At 45.3% G+C, this 24803-nt stretch overlaps 1 protein-coding gene across 3 annotated transcripts in view; it reads left to right on the forward strand.

Annotated features, from left to right (window-relative positions):
• Nucleotides 1-12139, forward strand: part of RSRC1 (arginine and serine rich coiled-coil 1) — a 354988-nt gene extending 342849 nt beyond the window's left edge. For all 3 annotated transcript variants that reach the window (XM_053309286.1, XM_053309288.1, XM_053309287.1), the window contains one exon: nucleotides 7938-12139. In XM_053309286.1, coding sequence (XP_053165261.1) covers nucleotides 7938-8030 — 93 coding nt within the window. In that variant the 3' untranslated portion in view covers nucleotides 8031-12139. The remainder of the gene's footprint in view (nucleotides 1-7937) is intronic.
• Nucleotides 12140-24803: the final 12664 nt, after the last annotated feature.

A 24803-nucleotide genomic window follows, 5' to 3' on the forward strand; every position in this document is an offset into this window, starting at 1 on the left:
ATCGTTCTGATTTTGGACTGTATTTTGACTACTCTTTTGATCACTATTTGGACTGACTGATTACTGGCTTGACCTCGAACTGTTTTTGTTGCTGCCTTGCCTACCAATTTTCTACGTTGAAAAAAGCGGACTGATTCTCGGATTTAGATCACGGATCTAGAGGAGAGCTGGTCTGGTGGCAGCAAGCATGACTTGTCCCCTTAGCTAAGCAGGGTCTGCCCTGGTTACATATGAATGGGAGACTTGATGTGTGAGCACTGCAAGATATTCCCCTCAGGGAATGAAGCCACTCTGGGAAGAGCAGAAGGTTTCAAGTTCCCTCTCTGGCTTCTCCAAGATAGGGCTGACAGAGATTCCTGCCTGCAACCTTGGAGAAGCCACTGCCAGTCTGTGAAGACAATACTGAGCTAGATAGACCAATGGTCTGACTCAGTATATGGCAGTTTCCTATGTTTCCTATCGTTTGTGGAGTGAGTACTATGGACACCCCTAAGGGAAAGAAAACGTTCAAACACTGTGATAAATGTAAAGCGAAACTGCCCTCCCAGGATGGCCAAAGCTTATGCCTGATATGTTTGGGGGAGGCCCACATAACTTCGGTCTGCAAAATTTGTCAGTCCTTTTCAAAGCAGACGAGGAGGAACAGGGAACTTCGTCTAAGGGCGGCTCTATATGACGATGATGTCTTAGCTGCACCTTCCACCTCATCAAAATCTCCACAAAGCGTGAGGGCCCTGGGTTCGGCCCAGTCTAAAACCTCTATGCCCGCTGAGACTACCCCTAAGTCCTTGAAGAGGCCGGGTGATAAAATTGCTGCCACCGAAAAGCCCACGAAGCAGGCTCGAAAGCTCTTGAGCTCGCTGCCATCGCTGAGGTCGGCTCAAGAAGTGGAGGTGGTTTTGATCTCGACGGCACCTTCCATATCAGAAAAACCAGTCCCGTCGAAACCGAGGGCTTGTCGCTCAACCTCGTCGTCATCGATACAGAGAGAAGCATCTCTGTCGCGTCAGCAAACATCTTCGACATCGAGAGACCTGGCACCATTGACCTCAACAACCACCTCTGCATCGACCTCGACAACCACCTTGGCATTGACCTCGACATTGACAGTACCATCGGCATCGACAGAGACAGTTTTGATGGCCGCACCGGCATCGTTACCCATTATACCTTCCTCTCGTGATTTGGTGCCTGTTATGACACCGATCAGGTCTCCATCGACGTCAAGAGAGGAGGAACAACTTTCGGTTTTGCATACACCGACCAATATCACTACCGTAACTCCTCGTTTTAGAGCACCCATGACCTTCTCTTTGGATGAGGAAGATCTTTCTGATGCAGAGGCTGCTCCGTTGGACCCTCTTTTAAAGATGCTGGACTCCACTACTGCTACCCCCTCGACTTTCTGAGGATTTCCACGTTCTGACGAAGATCAAGCCTGACTCTACCCCGGTTCCGAGGTTACTGACCTCTACGCAGCTTACAACTCCGACACCTTGGCACACTTGTGGCTTTAGCTATGCTGTTACATCTGCGAGAGAAATTGCACTGCCAGGCGCCTCCTCGCCAGGGATGGCTTATGACTACCTGGAGGACAGGGCTTGGAGACAACCAGGGGACTCCACGGCTTGTCAGGCTGAACTAGATCCGGCGCCACTCCGTGTACGTCCACTTTCATTGGGATGCTCCTGCGAAGCCAATGAAAACACGTTATACGGCTTCCACTCAGACTCCTAGACTTGTTACTTCCAACAGATATTCCCAGATGGCAGTAGGACGTTTTAGTGATTCAGCGGTGCAGACTGAGCCCTTGGCAGTTTTGCCTTCACCACCCCCTGAATCGCCGGGCCCGCCACCATCCACTCGATCTCATTCGAATGAGAGCTCTGGGGACAGCCATCACGGCTCCTCCGATTTTGAATCAGACACGGAAACCGGGGAGGCAGATCCATCCCCAGATGTATCTATCCCAGCCCATGTTTCACCAACAGAGGAACTGAAGCCGTACCATTCACATGTGAAGCAGATGGCTGCTGCATTAGGTCTAGACCCCTCTTCTCAACTAAAGACCATAGATGACCCTGTCTATAACTTTATGCAACAATCTCAATCAACCAAACCAGTGGCTTTACCGTTACTACCTATCATTTCTAATGTGGCTCAGTGTGCATGGCAGGTGCCACACACTTCTACTCCCACATCAAAACGTTTGGAGGGACTTTATCGGGTGCAAGAACAGGATAACATGTACCTGCTCAAACATCCTGTTCCGAACTCCCTAGTAATTGACTGTGCCACCAATTCGAGGTCAGGAAGGAGACATACCACCCCTGCTGATAAGGAGGGGAGGAAATTGGATGTTATGGGGAGGAAGTTGTACTCTACCTCTTGTCTATCGGTTAAAGTAGCAAATTACTCTGCCTGCATGGCAAAATATAGTTATTGTATATGGGAAAGCCTGGAAAAGGACTTGGATTCGCTGTCGCCAGAGGAGCTTAAGAATAGATTCTGCAAGACTCTCCAGAAGGTGGCAGACCTCACCTGCTAACAACTAAGTACGGCCAAGCATCTGGCGGAATCGGAGTCCAGATCCATCACCACGGCAGTGACTCTGAGATGTCATGCTTGGCTACGCTCAGCTGCACTCCAGCAGGACATGAAAGACAAAATAGAAGGACTGCCTTTCAATGGGAAGGGCCTGTTCTCGGAGGAGACAAATGCAACTATGGAGAAAATGAAAAAATCGAAGTTTACCACCAAGACATTTACGGCTTCAACTTCCGCTTCAGCATCTTATGGGGGAAAACAAAGATCCGTCTATTGCCCGCGTCCAGCCTATAGACAACAGGACAGACTGGACTATTGCAAGTCTTACCAGCCATATAATAAACGTAACAATCAGCAAAAGGGAAAATTTCGGGCAGGCCAACGAAAGCTTGCAGAGGAGAACAAGCAGCGCCTTTGAGATTCAAGACAGCCCATCGCATCACCGAATAACACAAGTTTGCTTACCTCCCCTAAACATCAGGGAGATTTTGAGAGCGGCGAACGACAGCAACAGTAACAAACAGCCGCATCCACTAGCCACCAATTCCATCAGTTTGGCAAGTCATGCGAAAGCATGGCCCCACATAACATCAGATCACTGGGTACTAAAAATTATGCAGTGCGGTTATGCAATAGAGTTCAAAGCTCTTTCGCGATTGCAGGGCATCCGCTTTACAAAGGCAACTCAAGGCGACTCCAGCCTTGTGCCAGGAGGTGCAGGAACTCTTGCAAAAGAAAGCGATTGTGTCGGTGCGATGGGCATGAAGACGAGAGGGGTTTACTCTCGTTATTTTCAAATCCCAAAGAAGGATGGAGGGATTCGGCTGATTATGGACTTAAGACATCTGAACAAATACGTCCATGTGAAGAGGTATCGCACGACAACGTTGCAGGATATCCTACCGCTTCTGCATCAGGAACGGTGGCTGGCGACGTTAGATCTCAAGGATGCCTATTTTCACATAGGGATCCACCCATCCTTCAGGAAGTATCTTCGGTTCACTGTAGGAAGTGCAGTTTACCAGTACCAAGTGCTACCATTCGGACTATGCACTGCCCCACATGTCTTTACAAAGTTCATAGCAGTGGTAGTGGCCCACTTGCGGACAAAGAGGCTAAAGCTTTACCCATACTTGGACGATTGGCTCCTGTCATCAAGGGACAAAGGCGAGTTATGTTCGCAAATACAATATATGTTGAGGCTTCTCCTGGACCTGGGAATACAGGTCAACTGGAAGAAATCCAACCTCACACCTGTAACCATCAGCTCATACATTGGGCTGTGCTAAATGCTACCCTAGGAAGGGTGTTCCTTCCAGAGGATCGTTTCCAAACTATCACATCGCTGGTACATCATTTTCAGAGCAACTCGTTACAACCAGTTCGTCAGGTGCAGCGCCTCTTGGGCCTGATGGCCTCTTGCAAGTCCACCGTTCGATACACACGTCTGAAGATGAGGAAGTTGCAGATGTGGTTTCTATCCTCCTTCAATCTGCTGAGAGACAACCCAGTGAAACTCTTGCAGGTGCCCATACCAGTCCTACGCACACTGTCCTGGTGGACTCAGAAAGCCAACCTACTCAGAGGTTTGCCGTTCCAAGCACAAGCTCCACCGGTTTGGGTGACGACAGATCACCCCCAGATCACCCCCTGAGGGGCTGGGGCGGTCATTGTAATGCCACCAAGACTCAAGGCCTCTGGACGCACTCACAGAGCCATCTACATATAAATTTTTTAGAGCTGTTGGCGGTGTTTCAGTCAATGAAAGCTTTCCTTCCGATGCTACGGGGCCGAGTCGTACAGTTGCAGCTGGACAACACTACGGCCATAGCCTGTCTAAACAGACAAGGGGAACAGTCTGCAGGTCTCTGTGCCCTGAGCCTTCAGATTTGGCAATGGTGCATCAGAAACAGCATTACACCAATAGCCATTCACATCAAAGGCGCGAACAACATACTAGCGGACAACCTCAGCCATTCCTTCTCGACGGAGTTCAGGCACGAGTGGGAGCTGAACGATGCTTACTTACACAACACATTCCAGCTCTGGGGTTTCCCGGAGATAGACTTATTTGCTACAGAGCAAAACGAGAAATGCAAGCTGTTTTGCTCCAGGGCGGGTCACGAACCTTTGTCCCTAGGGGATATGTTCCAGCTGGATTGCTCAGAGCGCTGGACTTACATGTTCCCCCTCTACCTCTTGTGAGCAGAGTTGTAGTGCGCCTGTTGTCAGGACATGTGAAGGGCATCCTGATCACACCTTGGTGGCCTCGCCAGGCATGGTTTCCGCAGCTACTCAGACTAGCTTCGAACACTTTTCAGAGACTTCCAAACCGTCCAGACCTCCTGATTCAGGAAGACAGCTGTCTTCTACACCCAGATGTTTTGACTCTACAACTAACAGCATGGAGGATCGATTCTGAAAGAGGATCCTGCCGAACCAGCGTAAACTGTCTACACGGAGAAACTATGCCAGCAAGTGGGAAAGATTTGTTATCTACGCTTCCTGACATGCTTTCTGCCCTAAGGAGGCCTCCATCCGGCAGGTCTTACTGTATATGACCTCCCTGAAGACAAAGAATCTGTCCAATGTTTCAATCAAAGTTCATCTGGCAGCATTGTCATCTAAGCATCCAGGATGGGATGGCAAGACGGTGTTCTCCCACCCATCTTGCAAAAGTTTCCTGAAAGGCCTCTCTAACCTGTACCCCCCCATCCGTAAACCACTCGAACAGTGGAGCATCTCACTGGTTCTCTCGGCCCTGACTGAGCCTCCATTTGAACCCATGCATTCGGCGGTATTAAACCTGACATCCTTGAAGACTGCCTTCTTGGTAGCTATCACCACTGCTCGCAGGGTGAGTGAACTTACTGCGCTCCGGATGGATGTCCCTTATGCCCGTTTCTACCCAGACAAGGTTCTCCTTCGACCAGATATCACCTTTTTGCCTAAGATTATGTCTGACTTCCATATAAATTAGGACGTGGTACTGCCCACTTTTTTCAATTCACCAACCACACCGTTGGAGAAGGCTCTGCATTCCTTGGATGTGCGCAGAGCACTTCTCTACTACCTTTCAAGGACTAAGCCTTTCCGGCTGTCAAAACAACTGTTCATCTCCTATGAACAGATGAACAAAACAACTGTTCATCTAAGGGAGTGAAGAAAGGGCAAGCATTATCTAGACAGAGGCTTTCACACTAGATAGTGGAGACCATCTGTATGGCCTACTCTCTGCAAAAGGTTCAACTGCCAAGGCCCATTAAAGCACATTCCACAAGAGCCTATGGCATGTCAGCTGCTCATCTGTCTGGCATATCCTTCCAAGACATTTGTAAAGCTGCTACTTGGTCTTCTGAGCAACCTTTCATTAAACACTATGCTATATACCTATGGTCTGCAGCAGAGGCGAATTTTGGGAGAGCTGTTCTCAAAAGGGTGTTGCAATAACTCTACTGCTCCCTCCTCTTTTAGGAGCTAACTAAACACACATTCTAATGGGTTCAGCGGATCATGATCCAGATAAACAGGTTGCTCACCTGTAACTGATGATCTGGTAGTGATCTGTTGATATCGATCCTCCCCTCCGCAGTAGAACTTACCTTCCTGCAGTACAACTTACCTGCTTACTCGACTGCTTTGGCGGTCTCCAAGGAACTGAGGTGCCTGCGCTTCCTCCTGCCTTAAATAGCCACGTGGTCGCAGGCGCCGAAGAGGAGCTGTGGACTCGATACCGAGAGGCTTCTGCGCAGGCACAGAACCCATTCTAATGGATATCAACGGATCACTACCAGATCATCAGTTACAGGTGAGCAACCTGTTTATCCTTGTGTACGCGTTTCCACAGATCAAAGCGCTGCTAGAGCTACAAACCATTACCTACTAAGCCCAAACCATCATATTATTATTATTATTATTATTTAAACTGAAACATCCCTGTTACAGGAGAGCATTATTGCAGTAAAGTGGTTCTAAAAACACTGACTTGGATAGAAGCTCCATTGAAACTGATCAAATTTGCTTCAAAGTATATTAGGATCAGCATGCTCAGTGAAGAACACAATTTTGATGGGGCAACTTTGAAACTGAAAGAAGAGATGTTTGCCAATTAAAGAGCAAAACGGAGGGGATCCTGCACCTGAACAAAATTCTTTTACATGTGATAATGTTTATACCCACATCAAAGGAAACAACATAGTGGCCATTCATTACACGAGGAATAAATGTAATCTATGGGAGGAAATACATGCTCATAATTCACGTCTGTACTTTAGTTTGGTCAGTGGGCAGAATAGCATAATATGCTTTTTGAATTTTATCTGTACCCCATGATTGACCTCACTGGAGTAAAAGCTAGAATTTAATGTCACTTTTAGTGAGGTATCAAAGCTCAAACCTGCCAAGATCTTATTGTCTCCTAATCCCAGGTGTATGAGATCTGACTTCTCATTGGTGAAGAAGGATACTTTACACATGTTCAGAGGCACTCAGCTTTTTATTCCTTCATGTCTTCCATTGCTGACCCCAGGCAGTCAGAATAGACTTAAGAACCTAATCCCTACATACCTATCACATTTGTATCCAAAGTGCTCCGAGCAGTGCTTTCAGCTTCACAACAACCTCTGAGGTGGGTTAGGCTGAAAGAGAGAGTCTCTTAAAGCCGCCTGGTTTGCTTCACAGCTGAGCAGAGATTTAGCCTGGTTTCTCGAATCTGAACCCAGAACTCAAGCCACTACATCTCACTAGCTCCTGGTCAACTCTGGCTTTAATTAAACTTCCTTTGGATTGAGCTGTCACTGTTCATTGTCTAGGGTATCGTGTAAGGTGTCTGTCATTCCCAGAGAAAGCATGTGAAGGCTACTCTAAGATCTCAAGGAAGCACCTGTCTTCCTGATTTTTCCTTCTAATCAGCTTGTTTAAGCTCTCTTCACTTGCCACGGCAGAGAGGCGCTTTGCAAGTCCAAGGAGATACATGAAGGGTTCCATGTTCTGATACAGGATTTAATTGTAAGCAGAGGTGCCACATTTCAAGCCTGCCCAGATTTGTGGTGGCTGATTGTGGTTACTCAGTGGTGAAGAAAATATCCTTGGCATATGCCAGTCTCATGTTTTATCTTCTGTTCCTAAATCCTGCCATTGAAATTAAGTTCCTGGGCTAAATTCTGGTACAAATAAGGCACAATTTGACAGATAAAGAACATCTCCAGCAAAGGGCCAATAAGGTTTAAGCATTTAGTAAAGCATCTGAATATGTTCCCCACTGCACGACTATGATTGCTTAAGCTATCTGGTACTGAATGTCACAGAATTTCCCCAAGAAATACTCACACAAACCCCATTCCTCAGCAGGATATCCCTATAAAACTATATGTTGTCTTCTTCTTTTGTAGCTGTTTGTTGACAAGGCAGAAGCAGAAGAAAGATGGTTCCAGAGGCTGATTGCGCTTCGTCAAGAGAGGCTGATGGGCAGTCCTGTGGCCTGAGTGAATTTAATAGCATACAGAATTTCACAATCTTGTCTGCTGCAACATTGCAGTGATAACACTGGATGAGTGTCAAAAAGAAATGTTTAAGCTGGCCTCTATTTGAAAATAACATTGTTTTCATTCAGTACCCTACTGACATAATAGATGTATATTGCCTTAACACATGGTGCTTGCTTTGCAAGTAGAATGGAAGGTGGGGTGAGAGGGAGCACCAGAGTTGTTGCTAAGGCACTGCCTGATGGGGAAAGAAGCCCTGTTGTCCTACAGGCAGTGGAAAGCTCTTGGTTGTACTTTCAGAGAGAATCCAATCCTATTAGAAAAAAACTTAAAGGGTTTTCTTTTCTCAGCCCATTTCCCTAAGGTTGCCAACTGTGATACAATTTCTTGAGAATTCAGAACTGAAAGTTAGCCAGAATATAAAACATTTCTCATTGTCAAATACTTTAAAATTTATACCTTTCTCTCTCAACAGAAGTAAGCAAGTCCCTGAGTTTCTCTGTTCTCTGACATTGTCACTATTAAAATTTCATAATATGCTTTTGCTGTCTGTGCACCAAATTACTCTGAATACAGAATGCAGGTGAATAGAGGCAAAGGAGAGAAGCCAATAAACATTTGACTCTTTTCAAACAAAAGTATCTTCCTCTTTTCCTTGTGTTACACAGATATTTTTATTCTTAAACGATATCTAATTTGTAGGTATATACATATATATGTAGCTGAAATGTATTAAGATTATTTGATAATTCTGTGCTGTATAAATGAAGCATACTGTTGGAGTCTATTTTATTTTCTTCACTGATGCTCAGTTCAATCAACTGAAAAACATCACTAGCAAAGTCTAGATTTGAAACTCCTTTTATGAGAATTGGGACCTGGCAACTGTATTGGAAAGGCACTCAATATCCCCTAACTATATGAGAATAAAATTTAGTTTTAAAAATACAGCTTGCTAAAGTCCTAAGGTTCTTTACTTACTGGAATGTTCTGGGCTATGTACTCTTCAGTTTTGAGTTTGAGTTATATTCTGATATTTCTAGATCTGCAGGCTAAGTGATATTAAAGATACTTGGCCAACTCACACTAGGGATCTGAATTAATTTATAAAGCAACCATTCATATTTTATGATCTTCACTTTTTTAGTATATTCCAGATATTGGCTTAGATCCAAAGTGCCATCTGTGGCAAACTACACATACAGAGGACTTTTCAACTTGTCCCTCTTGGTAATAAACCCCAACCCCTCAAAAGCCCCACCTATAAGGTTGGTGCATCACCTCCATGAGATGCAAGGAATTACTCTTTGAGATAAAAACTGCCCCTACACCACTCAAAATAATTTTGCATGGGCCTCACTGAATCCTGGCCCTTACCCATCTCTATAATAGATGAAGCTGTATCATCAGGTGCAAAGCTATGCACAACAGAGGATCCTATGCATGTGGCCCCTTTTGTTGTTGTGGCATATATTCCAGTAGGGAGGATCAATAACTTTGATTGCCAACTAATAAACCTCCTAATTCGCAGAAGAATTAATTACTTGAGGTTTTTAAAGCAAACAGCTTGACTGTTGTAAGTCAGAATTCCTGAATTCTTAAGAGTATATGTGGGTTGACTTTGGCACAAGCCACCGAGGACAGCTACCAAGGCTCCAATACTGGAAGGGGCACTGCTGATTCCTGTTTTCGCCCCCTGAGGAGGATTGGGCCGGTCAGCAATCAGTGTCCTCTATCTGGGTGAGTCCCCTCTACTTACTCTGTAGGCAGATGCTACCTGAGGCATTGTGTGAGGCATCGGGGGCAGGGAATATGTTAGGTTGTAGCCAGAAAACCACCTAATGGCGCAGCAGGGAAATGACTTGATTATCAAGCCGGAGGTTGCAGGTTCAAATCCCCGCTGGTATGTTTCCCAGACTATGGGAAACACCTATATCGGGCAGCAGCAATATAGGAAGATGCTGAAAGGAATCATCTCAAACTGCGCAGGAGATATCAATGGTAAATGCCTCCTGTTTTCTACCAAAGAAAAACCACAGGGCTCTGTGGTCGCCAGGAGTCGACACCGACTCGATGGCACACTTTACTTTTTTTTTTTTAGCCAGAAAAAGTATGATAGGTGGCAGTCAGCCACCAACTAGAATGCTGTTGCTTCTGCTACTGACTCACTGAGAATGAAAAACAACAACATGTCTGCCACCACAGTAAAGGGAGGGCCCACCAGAGGTCACCTTGCTAAGGGCTCCCTCATATCTGGAGTCGCCCCTATATGTAGTGGTGGGATTTCAAGGGGATGATAAAGTTTTATTTTCTCAGTTCATGCTTACTGGTTATTTACATTTCAGCTGTTAGGAATAGAGTAATAATAGTAAAGAAATATAAAGAATAGAATGTAAAGTAAGAAACCTTTTGCTTTTTTAAAAAAACTGTGCAGTATATTGGGGGAGGGGGGACACCCAAGGCTTATGATAGATGGCTGACTTTCACTAAAGTAAAAAGGTAAACCTGATTCCCCATCAGACAATGCAGGCTAGATTTTAAGATACTTGGTTGCAAGGTGAGCAAAAAAACAAATCAATAAGCTAAAGGCATTTAGTATGACAAGTATCTTCATTGTGAGAGGGTCATGTTAAGCACTCCTTTCTAGCCAGCTTCAAAGCATTAGATCATGCCTTTATTTATTTATTTATTGTTAAATTTATATACCCCCTTTCATTAAAGCAATCCCAAGGCAGTTTACAGCAAAAAAAAAAACACAAGATGGTAAAAAAGACACAATTAAAATATTAAGTTCGGGGAAAAATATTAAACAAATCTGATTTAAAAATTTAAAACAAAAAGCATAAAAGCATTAAAGATTATAAAGAGCAGCAGCAGAGAATCAAATAAATGCCTGGGCAAAAAGCCAAGATTTTACATTTTTTCTGAAAGCTGTGATGGAAACCAAGGAGCGAATAGCCACCGGGACAGCATTCCAGAGTCTGGGGGCAGCAACAGAGAAGGCCCTGTCCCGCGTACACGACAACCAAGCCTCCCTCATTGTCGGCACCCGGTGCAGAGCCCCCTCAGATTACCTTGTCAAGCGGGCAGCAACCCTTGGGAGCAAGCGGTCCCTCAGGTATCCCGGACCCAAACCATTTAGGGCTTTAAAGGTCAAAACCAGCACCTTGAATTGGACCTGGAAACAAACTGGTAGCCAGTGCAGCTCTTTCAAAATGGGTGTGATGTGCTCCCACCGGGCAGCTCCAGATAAAACCCTAGCTGCTGCATTTTGCACTCGCTGCAGTTTCTGGATGTTCTTCAAGGGCAGCCCCACGTAGAGCGCGTTACAGTAATCCAGCCTTGACGTGACTAAAGCATGGGTAACTGTGGCCAGATCTGCCTTCTCGAGAAAGGGAGGCAGCTGGCACACTAGCTGAAGCTGTGCAAAGGCACCCCTGGCCACCGCCTCCACCTGAGCTTCTAAAAGCAGAGCCGGGTCCAGTAGTACCCCCCAAACTGTGTACTTGCTCCTTCACGGGGAGTGCAGCCCCATCCAGAACTGGTAAAATCTCCTCATCCCAATTGGCTCTCCTACTAACCAACATTACCTCCGTCTTGTCTGGATTCAATTTCAGTTTATTAGCCCACATCCAACCCATCACGGCCTCCAGCCCCCGATATATATCTTCTCCTACATATTTTTTATATACAATGCACATTAATTCCTGAAACATACTGTCAACCAAACTTTGTTTCTTCTTCTAAAATATATTCTGTGTGAAAGATGATAGCTGAAGAAAGAAGAGAGAAATGTTTACCAGCGGAGCAATCCTATTCTCCTTAATTTATATTATATTCTGAAACTACTATCAACCCTATTGGTAGTGTGTGACTGTATGTATTATATGGTGTATAACAAAATTTCTCTCTGTTGTTTTGCCCATAGAAAAGGTGGAATGACTGTATATGTAATGTAAGGTTCAAAATGACTTGTGTTCTACTGATGAACATAATCAATGAATTGAAGTCTGGAAAGGAATGATACACATACACACACCTCAACCTTAATGCCAATCTCTAGCATATTATTAACTATTAAAGGCTCAAGCAGCACAATTCCATCTCCACTCCCTGTGTTCAGTTGTTTTTTCTCTCCAAAAAACATTCTGTCTCTTGGGTGCCACTGAGCATATTCAGACCACATCAAGCTGTTTGGGTTTTCCCCACCCACCTTCACTTTCATTTACAAATAAAAGTACTTATCTCTTCTGTGTACTCTGGGAGTCCCCTGGTTATGTAGAAACCAGTACCTTGTCTGTGGGTGGCCCTGTTTTGTTTCCAGTCAGATAGGAATTCAGCCACCTGAGTTAACTAAGTGTGTGTGTGTGTGTGTGTGTGTGTGTGTACACAGAAATATATATTATACATTTTATATATACACACAGAGAAATATTCATATATTTATATAAATTGCGTGTGTGTGTGTGTGTGAGAGAGAGAGAGAGAGAGAGATTTACACACAGAGGAACGCTTTCTGTATAAATTCCAGTTTTCCTCAAAGGTTACTGTCATGACTCCTACCAGAGCCGGAGTAGGGGTGTGGATTCACTGGGGTGAAACCTTGACTGCAAGGGATTCAAATAGGCTGCCACCATCCACTTTATTTTAATGTAGGACAAACCACTCTTTCCATATATGATCGCTGGGGGAGGTTAAAGTGGCAAAACCCTCCCTAGAAGGCTGAGCAGTCCTAGGCCTCCAAAGGTGTGTGACTAAGACAGATCCAAAATGAAGAGTAGCACACTTCACCAACAAGGATTTATTATTAGATTAAAAGAAAAACAACAATATGCAATTCAATAATTGTTTCTTCAAAAAGCAGATTGTAGGAATGAGCCTGAAGCATTTCGGTGGCTCTTTGGAAAGGCACCAAACGCTTCCGCTTCCTGGCACCGAAACATTACTGCCTGGGGCGAGGGGTTTCCTTTAAGAGGAGGTGGGCAGATCCTGCCCATCCTCCAAGCCGCTACTGGCCTGCCGCAGTGCTGTCTCCACAGAAATACTTCAGTGCAAATGGCAGCTTGTGCTGCTTGCTCCTCTAAAATGCCATGCCGATGCACCCCCAGCATCCCTCATGCTACATCAGCACGTAAATAGCATTGATGCCGCATGAGGGATGCCGGGGATGCATCCCATCGCCGTGGTGTGGCGTTTTAGAAGGGCAAGCGGCACAAGCTGCCACTTGCACAGAAGTAATTCCATTGAGACAGCGCCACAGCAGGCTGGCAGGGGCTTGGAGGATGGGCCGGTTGGATTTCCCTGCTGCCTCTTAAGTGAACCCCTCACCGCCCGTGGATCTGCACCGAAGCTATTTGGTGCACATCCCTAGCAGATTGTAAGAGAGAGAGACTGTTCATTAAACCAGGCAACTCAGATTTCAAGCAATACAGTTAAGGAAAATAACTTCTCTCATGCATCTAACTGAACTAGTCCTAACTTATTACTCATGGGCTGTGGCCTTCCCATTTCCCAAACAGGTCTCAGCCAGCTGCTTCCTTGGGGCACTCCTGGGACGACAAACTAAGAAAAAAATCTTTCCCTTCTTTAGTAGATGGCTGTGTGTGTAGTTTCCACCCAGTTCTCTGGATTGGCACTTCTGTTTTGAATTTTCTGGGCTTTCCTCCTTATTAGGAAAGGCCCACTCTCCCAGCAGTTGCTCTAAGTGAGGCCTGTCCTCTCTCGAATCCTTCCCATCACTACAGTTACATTATATAATATTAAAACATTTTATAGCAGTAACTATATAAAAAGCTTCAAATCAAAGTGCCCAGCAACTTGAGTTTAGTCAGAAGCATTGGGGGTTCCAAATTATGATGGGGCATATAGAGTATTTGAATTCTTTTCAGCCTTATATTTCATGCAGAGCCATAAAACAATATAGCCATAAAGCCTATATCATTTCTGGATCAAAGTATTCCTTTAGCCAAGTATAAATTTAGTCCACCTGTTAAAAATCAGAGAGAAAGCACTGGGGTGGTCCAACCCCAAATACCACTGCTTACGTCTTTGCTTCCCCACACCAAAACCAATTGTGCCTGTTTGCTGTCTCCAGCACTAGATTCCTCTGCCTCTTACACAGAACCTAGGATCAAGCTATCTTCTATGCAATACAGCATAGCATTCTGATTCTCGCTGTTTGAAGGCAGTTGTACCATAGAATGATCCTAGCAGTAGGGCCCATTGTCATTTAAAAGGGTTTGCTCAAAGCAAGATGATCACATTGCCATTATTATACAGGTGAAACTCAGAAAATTATAATATCGTGCAAAAGTCCAGAAAAGAACAATATCGGACCTCTGAAAAGTATACAGTATACTGTGCTTGATTGGCCAGCAAACTCGCCTGACCTGACCCCATAGAGAATCTATGGGGCATTGCCAAGAGAAGGATGAGAGACATGAGACCAAACAATGCAGAACTGCTGAAGGCCGCTAATGAAGCATCCTGGTCTTCCATAATACCTCATCAGTGCCACAGGCTGATAGCATCCATGCCACGCTGCATTGAGGCAGTAATTGCTGCAAAAGGGGCCCAAACCAAGTACTGAATACATATGCATGCTTATACTTTTCAGGGGTCTGATATTGTTCTATTCTTCAATCCTTGTCTTCTTGGTTCCATGTAATATTCTAATTTTCTGAGATTGTGGATTTGGGGTTTTCATGAGCTGTACGCCATGATCATCACAATTATAACAAATTAAGGCTTGACTTATCTCGCTTTGCATGTAATGCGTCTGTCTCATATATCAGTTTCACCTTTTAATTTGCATTACTGAAATTAATGGACTTATGCACAATATTCTAATTTTCCGAGTTTCACCTGTATAACCTGGTTGGATCAAGGTTTGTTTAGGAAGTGTGTGTAACTTCCTGTTAATAAGTCCCTCAAAGTTAATCCAACAAAAGGCTTACAGGGTGTTTGCATTACAGCAGTGTGTTGATAGACAACATTCTTCTCTGCTGTTAATCCTTTCCTGCAACTAATGTATTTATTGCTCTAGATAATTAAGAAACAAAATGTTATCTTAAAATAAATAAGGCATCAGAAAATGCAAATAATTTTTCCACTGTAAACTATTGCTCAAACTCTTCCATTTCTTGCTTGATGCATTTTCTTCATAAGTAAGTTTCTTTTTTCAAGTGCCTTCAGAGGGGCTCCTGCAAGTAGCTACCCACTGGACCCTAGGAGTTACGATGACAGTTCTGCTAGTTGGATGGATGGCAAGACAGAGCTATTAAATCTCTGGCAGGTAGGCATGGCACAGGTGATCTTCCTTCCTTCCCACAACCCTTGAGGAGGTTGCAAAGGTGTTTCTGTCTCAATTGCTGCTTATATCCTACAGACATGGATTATAGTGAGGCAATGGATTATAGTGAGGCAAATGCTTTTGGGCCAAATCCTGTTCTGTCTGGGGGGGGGGAAATCCCTCCCAATGGAAATACAATATAGCTTCTAAGAAAAAAGTAACTGTGAAGACAATCTATATATGCGATATTGTTATCTTTTGTGAGAAAGGGGTCTTTTTCAATAGTGTTGTGAGGGCAAGCACATGGGATTTACTTTGAACAGGGTGACCTTGCTGCTTACATTATTCATCATTTCCTTGTGCTGTATCCTGCTTGTTACCTGACCCATCACCCCTCGCTCACATCTCAAAGAGGCCCTTCATAACCTATTTATTTTATTTTTTTCAATTTATATACCACCTTTCCTAAAGTGGCTCAGGGAGGTTTACATTAAAATAAAAAACACAATAAAACAATTAAAATCAGAAAACATTTAAACTAGGTTAAAACTGGCTAAAAAGATGGGTCTTTAAGGCTCTCCTGAAGGCCTCCAAGGAAGATCATCCTCTCATATCCATGGGGAGCACGTTCCACAACCTAGGGGCAACAACTAAGAAGGCCCGATCCCAGCTCTCCACCAGATGAACTGGTGGCACCTGAAGATGGACCCCTCCTGATAATCTTAATGAATGGTGGGGAACTTGTAGAGAAAGGCGCTTTCTTCAGCCCAGATACATTGAGTTGGTGGGGCCCTCGTAGGCCATCTACTCCAATCCTCTGTTTAATGCAATCCCCAACAGATGGCTGTTCAGCCTCTGCTTGAATACCTCCAGCAAGAGAGAGCTCACCACTCCTATGTAATTGATTCTGTTGTTCAACTGCTCTTATCATTAACTTTTTTTCTAACTTGTAACTTCAGCCCAATAGATCTAGTCCTGCCCAAATCTGTCTCAACGACACCATCTACATAACCAGTCATTCATCTGATGAAGTGTTCTCTCTTTGTAGTCCACTACTGTTTCCGTGTAGATTGACAGGAACTCTGCTTGAAGAACCCAAAAGTTTTTCACTTTCCTTCCCAGAGCCTCCTTATCAGATGCATGTTCATAGCTGTGCCTGGCAATGTCAATCACTCCTGTGCAGATGAACAAGAAGCAATAACAATCAGTGGACTTTTTAAGTCTTGGTAACCTGTACATTGCATTCTGGTTCCACACATCAGGGAAAACACCGAAATGGCACACATCATGAGCTTACTGGTCCAGTCAACACGTGCTTGCCTTCGTATATCTGAATAGGGAGTCACTAACCACCATCACGTTTCTCCTCTTCTGCAGGCAGTGGTAGAATCATCTCTGTCCTTAGAGGAATGAGAGTCTTCCTTCACACCTAACATAACCTGCTATAGCTATCCTCCACTGTGATATTCAAAGTCACTCTTGTTGAGAAGATACTGTAAGTGATTCTAGTTGTTCAGAATGCCTTCTGATTCTCCTGCTTCTGACATTTACTCTCTTCTATGCAGTTTCCACCCCTGAATAGATCAAATCTTCTATTACAGTTTCCTCCTGCTCGCTGAAGTCTCTTTTGTCACCTGTCCAGGAATCCTTCATCCCCTCTAATGTGGGGTAGTTCTGTACTCACACCTTCTCTTTCAACAGAGCAATCAGCTTACACTTGCTGCAGGAGTAATCTATGATACTTTCAGGCAAGAAAACAAACCTAGCACATACTTTGCAAGACACCACAGATTCTTTGCTGTCCATCCTTTCCTCTTCTTCATGTCCCAATCTTGGCTCTACTGTTTGAAAGTTGCCTGAGGTCCAGTGATGTGCTCCTGCTTAGGAAATAATTTGATGTGGAATTGTAAGGTGTGCCTTTTGGCACACTGGTAGAGAACACAAGGTGACAAGGCTTGGTAAGCTTATAGTGATCTCCAGCATCATCAGCAAAGGCTGCCAGAAGAATATGCAAACTTCTACTCCCCAGATTTCTTCCCCACACTTTCGTTCACACTGTGCCATGTGATTTGGCCCTCACTGTAGAACCAGTTTGAAAACTCCTGTACCAAATCATAGTAAAATGTCATATATTAAGGGTTTTTCAAATGTATTTTGCAGCATGTTTACTGATGTGACGATGTTCCCGATTAGCCTAATGAAGATATTTAGTGAATGTAATGATTGCAAATGAACTATCTCCTTGAAGAACAACAGAAATGATCCAATATAAGAGCTTTCTTTATAGATCTGCTGCCTTATGAATTTTTTTCTGAGAGGTACATCACAGGCTGCTGACCTCTGACACAGTATAAAAGATTTTTGTTGCCGTGACTGCAGTATATAAGCATTATTTATTTACTGGTGAATTATTGATGATCCTCTAATTCATGTATGATGGGAGGAAGTGGGCCTGCAAGTGACTTATAAGTGGAAGTGTGTCAAGAACCTGTAGAAATCAATGATGAATCTATCTATAGTTAGTCCCAGTGTAGATTCTGTTTACGCAACAATGATGAATGGCAGATCTGCTAATGGAGATTTTTAAAATGTCATTATTAGTGATTAATGTGTGGAACTTGGAACCCTAGAAGATGTGTTTGTTTTCTATGTTGTGTGTAAAGGATTTCTTGCTTGTCTAGATACCAATACCTAGGGGGGAAAGAAGCAGCATGTGAGGATTTTTCTTGCCCAAAGAGGATCTCCAAGTAATTTACAAAGAGAGGCCATATGCCCTACGTGGTCAATTGGTAGGGTTAAAATACAGCAATAGTGATGCACAGGAGACACTGAATTATTACTGGCCTTTTGTTTACAGAAGTCATTCTTTTAAAAAACAAATCACCCAGCCATGAATGTGTCCCTAAGGGACACATTGTCAGATTGCACAGAGTGCTTTTGGTGGAAGGGGAAATTCGTGAAAATCACCCCTTTCCCCATGAACTCACCCCTGCCCCACCCCTGCTGAAGTGTGTATACTCTTGTGTTTTTTTAAGTGATGCCCTCTGATATTTGTGTTATGGGCACAGCTTCATATATTATGCAAAAAAGAGAGGCAAAGAGCCCAAAACAGAAGGAAAAACTGGAAAAGGTAAAGCTTCCTTTAATTGTCTAGAAACCAGGATGGCTAATATTTGTATTCTAAGGGACTATTCTATTCTGCAAGGAGTGGTACAAGGGTTAATGCTGTATTTGCCATTTCTATTCTGTCCTCATCCGTTTTGTTCTCTGCTACCTTTGATACAGTTGATCACTCTCTCCTGCTTGATTCTCTTAATGTTCTAGCTTAACATGACACTTGTCCTCAGCTGGTCCTGTTTAATCACTCATTATTACTATTAATAATAAGTGTCTTCCATGTGCATAGTGTTTTATAAGTAATGAGAAGGCAGTTCCCTGACCTAGATGGTTCACACTTTTAAAATGCAAAGGAGAGAAATAGAAGCAAGATAAACTGGGAGAAAACAATGTATGCATACAGTACTTAGCTTAGTTACAGTCCTAATGTATCAGTCACTCCTCGTTGCTTGTCCCCCGTTCCTCCCCCCCCCCGTTCTCTCTTAGGTGACCTCATCACACCTCGTGGCTTTGGGTACTGCTTTTGCATTGATGGTACTGACCTCAATCCAACCCCACATTTCAGTCTATCTGGTATTTCTGCGAATAGTGTAGGGATAAAATTGAAATTGGGGGAGTTTAGAATATGAATTCCTCCAGTTTGGAAAGCCTCAAGCCCTTAAGAACCAATCCCAGACCCCTCCAAATCTAAGTCTGGCTCATTTGGGGCATTCCCATCACCACCATTACTGCAAGCAGGCCTCTCTTGCCTCAAGCAAAATCTCGCTGTTGCTTATCCTTACCTTTTCAAGAATAAGTCTTTTTTGTTTGGTAATAGGTGCGGTGCACTTTCCCTGTTCCTCATGTTTTCCCCAGGCATTTTCTGGGAAAGCTTGGGGAAGGGGGGAATTAAGATTCCAAGTTAGGTAAATGTACCCATCACTAATTTCAACTTGGATGTTTCACTCTAATCTCCAACTGGAAAATCCAAGATGGACATTCTCATCTTTCCTCCAAAGCTCTCCTCACACACCCTCCATATCCATAAACAACGGCATCCTGTTAAATGGCCATATGATGAATTCCTACACAGGTTTCCTGTCTGCTCCCACAACCCCCCACCATTCTTTAAAGCCCTCCAAGGCCTTACCTGCTCATATCCCAATGTATCTCTGCCTGTGACCTTTGCTCCTCCAGCTCCACCATCCTCATCCATTCAGATGCCTCCCATTCCATTAAACAGATCTATCCTTGCTGCACCCTATGCCTGCAACTGCCTCACGGAAAATTTCCATGATGCTACCTCTCTTAACATCAAATCTTTAAAAAGAAAACCCAGCCCCTTTTTATGCTTAATTTGGTACAGCTTGTTAGTACTAATCCCTTACTGAAACTAAACATACCTAACTGAACTAAGCATGCATTCTTCCTCTACTCGCACTCCATCTCTCTTCTGTCTCTCCCTCTTTTGCCTTCTCTGTGTTAAATTTTAGAGTTTAAGGTCTTCAGGGCAGGGATGTCTAGTTGTTACTCTGTCAAGCATCATGTATTTTGATGATGTAATAATATTAGTAATAATAAATAATTAATTCTTGTTATTTATTCAACTTTCGCTTATTGTTTAGCTTGCTGGTTCCACCTTGGACCAGAAGGTGGCATCCAACAATCTCCAGCATAATTGTTTTAGCCTCTTGAAGCAAATTGTGTTGCATATATAATATGCTACTACTAAATTTATTTACTTAACTAAGCCGTTTACTCTTGGAAGAAAAAAACATGTATAAATTAACTAAGTAACAGATGCACTAATGAAACCAGCTAACAGTATAATTTAAGGACTAAGCATTTGCAAAATTGCATTGGTTTCTGGTTGCTGCTCTCCAGCGTGCACAGTCACAGTATATATTGGAACCTTGCCTACCTAAACTGGTCTCTGTATATCCATGACACTGTAATATAATTTCCACCTTCAAATCTAATGCAACCCTGCTACTGAAAGATAATCCACACAAGCGAGTAGGGAGACTGAAGCCTTTCAGTAACTATACTTTATCCTCCAGTCATTTCTACAGTATGTTTCTCTTACCTCTACAGTTTTAATTTACCTAAATATAATCATCCTTTTTCTCAGCTACTGGGTGAGGACATCTCACATGCGTTATCCTTCCCAACATGCTCCAGTGCAGGACATCATCAATTCAAATTGAAAGCCTTTAAGTGGCCCGGGAGGATAACTCTTCCCAGTTTAGGTCATCCTGCTACACTCCAGCACGCTCCATGGAGCTGTGCTCCTCTAGCCTTGCCTCTACCTCTCGACATTTTGAACCCTTCCAACCTCTGTCCTCTTGCCAACTTCTTTTTTAAAAACCCAAAAAAACTTTTCTTCCAACGCCTCGCTTCTCCTCTCATCTCCACTTTCCTTCCCGGCTCCACTTCCCTCCCCAGCTCCTCTCTTTTCACGCTTCCCCCTGCCTCCTGCATTCATCCATGGAGCCTCAGGATTAGGGCATTTTACATGCCCTGCTGCCCAAAACAAAGCGGACGACTGAGCGGATGACGGAGCCGGCAGCATCAGGCAGAGCCCAGTGCCACCACATGCTGATCTCCGCCTCACAAGCCACCCTGCCATGGACCAACGTGTCCAAGTCAGGAGCCGGTGGGAGCCACAAGGGCGTGGATCCAACTTTGGACCACCACGCCACGGATCAGGCCACTATAGCACATGCCAGCAGGCGTTACCACTCCTCCTCACCCCGTGCCTGCCAAGAGAGCCACGCCGACATCCCGACACAGGAGGAGACCAACAGGAATCCACCACAGTGTGCCACAGCCATTGCTGCACCCGCCAAGCCTTGCACCGCCACCGCGCCAGCCAGGCGAGACGGAAAAGCTCAGAAAGAGAGTGGTGAGGCAGCATCAGCAGAGGTCTCAGGCAAGGAGGACAGCGAGGCCCAAGAGATGACCCCAGGGGACGATGAGAGCACAGGAGACTCCACCATGACCACACTCCTGCAACAGCCCATCCAGACAGGCAATAAGCCAAGCGAGGATAGTAAATCCCAGTCATGTAAGACCAGCGTTACCCATGGGATCCCCACCCCTAGACACCACTGCCCTGGCACCAATGGCCCCCAAAGCCCCAGATGTCCCTGCCCCCCCCCCACTATATGGGGCACGCAGGCATGGATGGACTGGTTTGCTGGCATGCTCCAGCAAACTATGGGCAGCCTCCCGCCACCCAGACCCCACAAAAAATGGGCAAGGCACAGATTGGGCCACTCCTCCCCCTCCCTATTGGAGGATTCAGAGCCCTCAACAGCCTCTTCAAGATCTCCACCTAAAAGGAGGAAGAGCCATAGGGGCAAAAGCCATCATAGCCATAAGAAAAGGCTGCATAGGAGGTATAGAAAGGCACCGAGGCGCCCACTCCCCACTCCTCTGTGAATAAGAGTCACCAGATCCTCACCCTGGCAGGACCCCAGATCCCCTGTCTCCCCAAGACTCAGACAATCCTGCAGCAGAGCCCACCAGGCCAGGGTCACCCAAGGATCTACCTAATGAGCCAGATCCTGGAGCAGACTCAAAAGAGGAAGGGGAATGGTCAGATGGCCATCAGGTAGAACAGGCCCCACATTCACGCAGACTGTTTCTCCCAGAGGATTTCTCAAACGTATTCATAAAGGCCCTCAAAACCCTGGGCCTCACAATTGAAGGCATGAACGACCATGCCACCCCTTCCAGGGAGTATCTGGTGCTTCCCACCACACCATCTTAAGACCTCCGGTTTCCCTTACCAGAAACCTTCTCAGAGGTTTTGCACCAGGAGTGGCAGGCCACAGCCATGCAGAAAAAGACCACCACCTTGGCCAGTAAGCATTACGGCTTCATCCCCTCGGCAACCACTTTATTCCAAGTGCCTCCAGTGGATGCTCACATGGCCGCTCTCGTGTCGGGAGTAGTGTTACTTAAAGATGGGGAGTCAGTTCTTAAGGACTCCACTGAAAAGAAACTAGAGTTTCAACTGAAAAAGAATAACAAATGTACCTCCCACTCCATAAGGGCATCCACTGCAGCCTCCATCCTCTCCAGGGCTGCCCTACTCTGGACGGATGAGCTGTTACAGTTACCAACGCTGGACCCCCACCAGCAGAAACAGATTCTCTTAAAAATCCAAAAGGCGCAGGAAATTAATAGCAGATACAACACCCGATGCAATGCGCTTCGGGGCACGCACCACAGCCAACAACATGGTAGCCATGTGGGCACTGTGACTGAAACACCAGCAAGTCTACTTCTCCGCCACCAAGCTATTTGGGGATGAGGCCTTAAAGGACATTTTGGTGGGACCAGAGACCAGAAGAAGGCACTTCCATCCACCATACGCGAGGAGAAGCGACCAAACAAGAGGTTCAACCAGCCCTTTCAGCCCTTTCGCCCTGGCTACCTCCCCACTGAAAGGGACCACAGGCAACGCTTCAATGCCAGACCTAACCCTCCAAAGCAGCAGTTTGGCCAGCAAAACACGTCACACCAGGCCTTCTGACTTGGGTCAGGTGGGAGGTCGCCTGGCTCAATTCTATCAAGCATGGGAGACCTCCATAACTGACAAATGGGGAACGGATGCCAAATAGAGTTAACGTCAAACCCCCGACACTGCTTCATGCCAACGCGGTCAAAATCATTCCAAAAACAAACTGCTCTTCATCAAGCAATAGACCACCTCCTGACCATCAACACAGTAGAACCTGTCCCTCAGCTGCAGCACCGTCAAGGTATCTACTCCATCTTGTTCCCCATAACCAAAAAAGACAGAACATCCTGGGCAGTCTTGGACCTCAAGTTCCTGAACAGATGGGTTGAGCACAGGAGGTTCAGAATGGAGATGCTTCGTTCAATAGTGTCAGGAGCAGGAACGGGAGGATTTGCCTGCTAGTGAGGCTCAGAGGCACAGCAACAGGATTTGGCAGAGAGACCAGACTCTGGAGCTGAGGATTCAGAACAGCTGCCAGACTTGATTTCTGATGCTTTGTTCCGTTAATTCTTTGTTCCGGTGTCCTTCGTTCCTTTCATTCTTTGTTCTGTGTTTTCTTTTCAGTTATTACTCCGTTATTGTTAGAGTGGGGTACCTAGTTCAGTTCAGGGGACTTAATGCATTTACTGTTTTCTTTGAGAGCCTTTTATTTTCCTTCGTGTAGCTTCGCTGCTACTTTCAGTTAACTCAGAGGGGGAGTGCTGAAGGGGGTTGTAAATCCTATTGGGTTAGCCGAGCTAACAGATTTACGACAAACAGCAGGAAACCTGCACCATGGAGATCTGCTGGCATCCATCGACCTCACAGAAGCATACCTCCACATCCCAATTCATCCAGACTCCTGGCATCTGCTGCATTTCTTCTACCAGGGACACCATTACGAATACAAGGCACTCCCATTTAGGCTGTTATCAGCACCAAGGATATTCACCAAGGTATTGGCCCCACTGCAGGCCCACCTCAGGCTCAGGGGAGTCAGGCTATTTGCTTATCTGGATGACATCCTCGTATAGTCCAGAGGCTCCGCCACTCAATATGTATCCAACACGCTTGAGACACTATCTTCACACGGGTTCCTAGTAAACGAATCAAAGAGTCAGCTGACACCCTCCACACAAATCCAATACCTGGGAGTAATCATAGACACCATACAGGACAAACTATTTCTCCCCAGCGACTGAAGGACCAGGATTCTAGACCTCATCTGCTCCATCATGGTCTCCAGCAGAGTGCATATCATGCTGTTAGCACAACTTCTGTGCCTAATGGTATCCACACTGGAGGTGGTGCCATGGGCACGTTTCCACCTCAGACCACTGTAGTGGTTCCTCCTACCCCACCAACAAGAGATTGCACTGAGGCGCCAAACTATGGTCATCCTCCCCACTTCGAACAAGAAATCCCTGTGCTGGTGGATGAGCACGACAACCCTAAGCCAGAGGAAGCCCTTCCTGGACCCCCATCAAGTGATAATGATGACAGACACCAGCTTCCACAGATGGGGGGCACATTGTCTCTTACGCTCAGCCCAAGGAACGTGGGTTCTTCAAGAAAAACACCGCAGCATGAACTGGCTGGAGCTGAGGGCCATTTGGCTAGCACTCGAGGCCTTCACCCAGCTGGTCAGCTCCAAGGATGTGCTCATCAGAATGGACAACATGACCGCCAATGCACATGTAAACCACCAAGGAGGGACCAGATCACACTCCCTGCACGAAGAAGCAATGCTCCTGTTGCAGTGGGCAGAAAGGCATCTCACCTCCATCATAGCTCATCAAGTCTGCAGTGCAATGAACACACAAGCAGACTGGCTGAGCTGCCAGGAGTTCCATCTAGCGGAGTGGAGGCTCAATCC

This window comes from Hemicordylus capensis, chromosome 3 (assembly GCF_027244095.1).
Source record: "Hemicordylus capensis ecotype Gifberg chromosome 3, rHemCap1.1.pri, whole genome shotgun sequence".
In the NCBI taxonomy this organism is placed as follows: domain Eukaryota; kingdom Metazoa; phylum Chordata; class Lepidosauria; order Squamata; family Cordylidae; genus Hemicordylus; species Hemicordylus capensis.